Source organism: Bidens hawaiensis, unplaced genomic scaffold (genome assembly GCF_021521415.1).
Source record: "Bidens hawaiensis isolate Kalapana, Puna unplaced genomic scaffold, B.hawaiensis_p1.1 tig00054163_1, whole genome shotgun sequence".
NCBI classification, from domain to species: Eukaryota; Viridiplantae; Streptophyta; class Magnoliopsida; order Asterales; family Asteraceae; genus Bidens; species Bidens hawaiensis.
Window position 1 is genome coordinate 81,323 of NW_027499771.1, and position 5,257 is coordinate 86,579.

General features: G+C 37.5%; 1 protein-coding gene across 1 annotated transcript; it reads left to right on the top strand.

Annotated features, from left to right (window-relative positions):
- Positions 1-3,646: 3,646 nt before the first annotated feature.
- LOC143600497 (uncharacterized) lies at positions 3,647-4,663 on the top strand. The gene is made up of 3 exons (XM_077078171.1): positions 3,647-4,130; positions 4,210-4,370; positions 4,448-4,663. The coding sequence occupies exons 1-3, from the start codon at positions 3,647-3,649 to the stop codon at positions 4,661-4,663; spliced, it is 861 nt and encodes a 286-aa protein (XP_076934286.1).
- Positions 4,664-5,257: the final 594 nt, after the last annotated feature.

Here is a 5,257-nt window from a genome sequence, read left to right on the forward strand (position 1 = left end):
TTTTGACATCAAGATGTATAATCTTTTTTAAAATCTAGCTTGCTATTTCACAAAAAGGATCACCAAGTTTGATATGATCTTGGCTAAAATGACCATAGATAGAGACATTTCCATAATAAATTGCAGTAGATTTCCCTGTATAAGACATTAAAATATGGAGAATCAATTGCTTTAACTACACACTAAGAAGTGTAAACAGATGTCTAGATTTTCACAAATATTTAGTACATGGAGAATTTTCAAATTGTAGAGTTCTTGCAACTCAAGATTATCATATAAATGAGTTGAGTTTGTTAGAGTAGCTAATAGTCATTTGTACTAAATCATTTAGAGAAATACATTTCAATTCCATTATTATACTTTCTTTCTCTAAAATTGGAGTAGATTAAATTCTCTAATCTCTTTAAAACAAACTACAAGCTGTATTCACCCTAATCTACTTCTAAAACCTAATTTATAGCAATAAGCTGCAAAGTTTGCATACATATATAGTGAATGCTGTATCACTTTACGCTAATATGAAGAACACAACGTACTTAGAGTGCATAGAGTACAAAATTAAAGGGAAATATCAAATCTGAATAGTGTATACTGCAATTGCGAGAGTGATATATACCTTAGTTCCTTCAATTCAAACTGAAACAATTGAATCCGATTAGCCTTCAAACACTCCATATTATGCTAATGTGATTCAGGACACAAATATCTATAAGTCAACAAAAAAAACTGTCAAATTTAGTATTTATAAAAAATATAAGTAATGGATTGCCAACCCTAGGTATCAATTCCAAACGCAAATTGAACTAATTAACGAAATCCGGACTCGATACTTATAGCAGGGAATAATTAAAGCATAATTAGAGTAACATACACAATTGAGAAGGGTGCAGCAGAAGGAGAAATTTTATGGAGGCGTGAAGAGCTCCCCTCCATTGAATCGAACTTATCGTCGGCAGATGGTAAAGAGGACGCATAATAGATGAGCAAAGCACCATAAGACCGTCACCATCACCGCTGCATAGCTAGATTGCTTCTTATCATCACCAGAAGTTGAGGTAAGAGAAAGAGGACCAGAAGTTGATGTGAGAGAAAGAAATGAGTGTGGTTTTGAATTTGAATTGGGCTTAAAGATGCCGCACCAGAACCTGTTATCCCCAGTATTGAGTGGTCGTTTTAAGGTATTCGTTTTTAATATTTATATATGTGTGCTTAGATTTTAATTTTATTTATTGTAAAAATGTTAATAATTAATATACTTGAGATTTGATGATAAAAGGTTTCACAAATAAATTATATGTTATAATCCGGTTTAAAAGGTATCTGGGTTTGATGATACCCATTACCCGTTTATTTTCTTTATAATAAATTTTTTTCTTAATTATAAATAATATCTTTTTTTAAAGACAGAATTACAAATTTTGTCCTTTAAAAAAAGCCAAATTACGGTTCGTGTCCTTTTCTAAGTTTCCTTGCAGGCGGTGTACTTTAAACTTTTTTTTCCTACAAGTTTTGTCCTTTACGCTAACTGGGTTAGAAAAACTCAGTAAAATACCCTCACGTGAGGCGCATGTGAGGGTATATTGGTCTTTTTGTCCTTTTGAGCAAAAACTCAGTTAAAATGACATCGGAGCACCAGCTCTTACCCGGATCTCCGGCAGCTATCTCCGCAGTGGAACCACCGTGTGGAGTCACCTTATCGGTTTTCCGATGATACTCATTTCAACTATGATCGATATTATTTTCGAGAACACCATACAGTGATGGATCTTAATAATATTAATATTAATAATAATAAACAAGATTCATACGCGCCGCCGTCACAGCCGGTTGTTGAAGCTGAATCCCCATCTTCGCCGCCACAGCCGCCGTCACCACCATCTCCGCTGCCGGAGCAGAAACCGGAAGTAATCATAACTTATTATTCTGTGTCTGGAGCTGATGAGCAAAAAGACAACAGCTTGGAGCTGACGGCAGCTTCTTACGAGGAGCAAGGGGGTTGATGGAAAAATCGGGTAGGAGATGTTGGTGAACGGTTGTGTGGTCAGAGATTTCGGTAGACGCTTTTGTGGCCGGAGTTGTTAGTGACGACAGTTTCCGACATTGGGTGGTGTTCAGGCATGGTGATGATGGTGGCGGCGATTCTGGCATGGTGGTTGGTGACGGTAGGGTTGGTTTATTTTTAGAGATGAACAAAAATCAGAAATTAAAACCCTAAAAAAGAGGTGTTTTGTGATAGAACCCTAATTCCAAACGAATCAGAATTGAGGACGATGGTGGATGAGGGAATCGGAGATGGAGCGGTGGCTGGTGGCGGAGCTATGGTGGCGGTGGTGATGGTGTTTGAGGAGTGGTTATGGTGATGGTGTGGTAGAACATAGAGAGAGAAGTGAGATGAGGCAGCACAGAAACAGAAGAAGAAGAAGAAGAAGAAGAAGAAGAAGCAGGGTAGGCAAAAAGACAAAACTACCCTCACATGCTTCTCACGTGATGGGATTTAACAGAATTTTTCTAACCCAGTTAGCGTAAAGGACATAACTTGTAGGAAAAAAAAGTTTAAAGTACACCGCCTGCAAGGAAACTTAGAAAAGGACACGAACCGTAATTTGGCTTTTTTTAAAGGACAAAATTTGTAATTCTGTCTTTTTTAAAATAAAACAGGATATTAATTTTTAGTATATTCATATTTTATAGGATTTTCATATCAAATATTTGATTAGATTATTTTTTTAATATAATGAGATGTTATAACCCGTCTAAGAGCTATCTGGGTTTGGTGAGATGTTTACCCGTGAATTCAGGTCAAATACGTGAGAAGCCTTCATTTAAAAATAAAGCAATCTGATGGCTTGAGAGAATGGTTGTTTTACATTTTTCGTTTTTTAATATTTATTTTTTGGATTTTAATTTTCTTTTTTGTAAGAAAGTTAATAATATACTTAGGGTTTGATTATGAAAGGGTTTCATAATTAAATGATATGTTATAGCCCGTTTAAAAGCTATCTAGATTTGGTGACCAATGACCCGCTTATGTTTTTTTACTATAAAATTGTTTATTAATTACAAATAATATATTTTTCTTTTTAAATTGGATATTAAATTTTAGTATCTCCCTATTTTTTAGGATTTTCATATCAATAATTGGTTAGATTAATTTTTATTTTAATGAGATGTTATAACCCGTTTAAGAGCTATCTGGTTTTAATAAGACCCATACCCATGAATTTGGGTAAATCAATGAGAGGCCTCCATTTAAAAATCAAGAAATCTGGTGGCTTCCATAAAACGTTGGAGCGACCACATTGCGACACACAGGATTTTAGGGTTTTCGTTTATATATATTATAGATTTGTGTTGTACATCACGCTAAGACTATGCACTATGGGGCGCGGAAGGGGGGGGAGAGGGGCGCGGTGAGCTCCAAACACCGCTGGGGGGCGTTGATAGGTGGGGCGCGGAGGGGGGAGCGGTGGAGGGGAAGATCGGCGCGGAAGGGGGGTGAGGTGGGGGCCCACCACCAACCGCTATAAGACCGTTTAAAAAAAATAAATAATATAAAATACATATATATATATATATATACCATTCACCCAATCTCAACAAACATCTCATTCTCCTATTTAAACTTTATAAAACTTTCTCCCCAAATATGTCTTCCGACTCATCTTTCACACCCGACTTCCAGCCCGTTATCGACGATATTTCCAATTTGGATTCAGAGGATGAGGCGATATTTAGTGCCGTTCTAGAGGCTGCCCAACTCATAGGCCGACATTGCAAAAGCTCACAACCACTAAAAAGACGGCCTCATCTTCAACGGGATCGCGTAGGTGCGCATGACCAGTTGATGAAAGATTATTTTTCGCCGGACACGACTTTTGATTTGGAACAATTTCGGCGCTGTTTTCGGATGAGTCGCCAACTATTTTTACGAATAATTGGAGATTTAAAAAGCGTTTATGCATTCTTCCAACAACGAGCGGACGAGAGAGGTAAACCGGGATATTCAACAATGCAAAAATGCACGGCGGCAATTCGTCAACTAACGTACGGGACTGCGAGCGACGCCATGGAAGAGTACTTACAGATGTCGGAGACAGTGGCTCGTGAAGCGCTTCACACATTCTGCGAATGTGAGTATTAATATTCTAATTATTTATTTCAAAACCGTAACATTTTAAGCATGAATTTCATAAAATTTGTTAAACTTAGGTATTTCACAACTATATCATAAAAAATATTTGAGGAAGCCGACTCAAAGAGACGTACAAAAAATATACGAGGTGCATCATCAAAGACACGGTTTTCCTGGGTTGCTTGTAGCCTCGATTGCATGCATTGGGAATGGGAAGCCTGTCCTGTTGCTTGGCAAGGTCAATATCATCGGGGTGATCATGATGGCCCAACAGTTATTCTTGAGACGGCTGCATCATTTGATCTTTGGATATAGCATGCGTTTTTTGGGATGCCCGGTGCAAACAACGATGTAGCTATGATTAATGCGTCCCCTATTTTTGACCGCCTCACACACGGAGTCTCACCCGATATCTCATTTTCCACGAACAATTTCAACTACGAATACGGATATTATCTAGTCGACGGTATTTATCCGGAGTGGGCCACGTTGGTTCTTAGCTTTACGTGCCCGACTGACGAAAAATGTTAGTATTTCAAGAATAAACACGAGTCGACAAGAAAAGACATCGAAAGGGCATTCGGTGTATTAAAGAAACGTTGGTCTATCATTAGACAACCGGCTCGTTTTCTACAAATGGATAAGTTAAGAAATATAATGTACACTTGCATTATCTTGCATAATATGATATTAGAGGACTCGGGTAGAGCAGTTTGCCAAGGCAGTACTGTAAGGTCCCGTCCCCAGTAACCCTACTTTGGTGTTGGATTTACTCATAAACACAGTTCTAAAATCAGAGTTAATTAAAAACTTTTCGCGGAATACTTAATTTAAACATTCTTACATAACATAAGTACTTGTCTTAACAAAATACATTAAGTCTTAAACAATACCATAAACGACACGTGAATCTTCCGTCTTCGATGCCAGTCTCCATCCATTTGCCACGCGTCCCACCTCAAGCAACATGCCTCATCCTATTCACCTGCGTGCATACTAAAAGTCAGCTACGCTGAGTGAGTTCTAGTTTAACAAGTTACAGGGTTATTCTTACACGTTCTTTTATTTACAAACAACATTTCTTGCACTATTCTTACATTATTTTTATACTTTCTTATGATCATA

What these genes read in the sequence shown, in the direction of transcription:
- LOC143600497 (XM_077078171.1), top strand. Translation starts at nt 3,647, where the DNA reads ATGTCTTCCGACTCATCTTTCACACCCGACTTCCAGCCCGTTATCGAC. An exon ending in GCTTCACACATTCTGCGAAT is followed by an intron (nt 4,131 to 4,209) that starts GTGAGTATTAAT and finishes TGTTAAACTTAG; the next exon opens with GTATTTCACAACTATATCAT. An exon ending in CTGTCCTGTTGCTTGGCAAG is followed by an intron (nt 4,371 to 4,447) that starts GTCAATATCATC and finishes CTTTGGATATAG; the next exon opens with CATGCGTTTTTTGGGATGCC.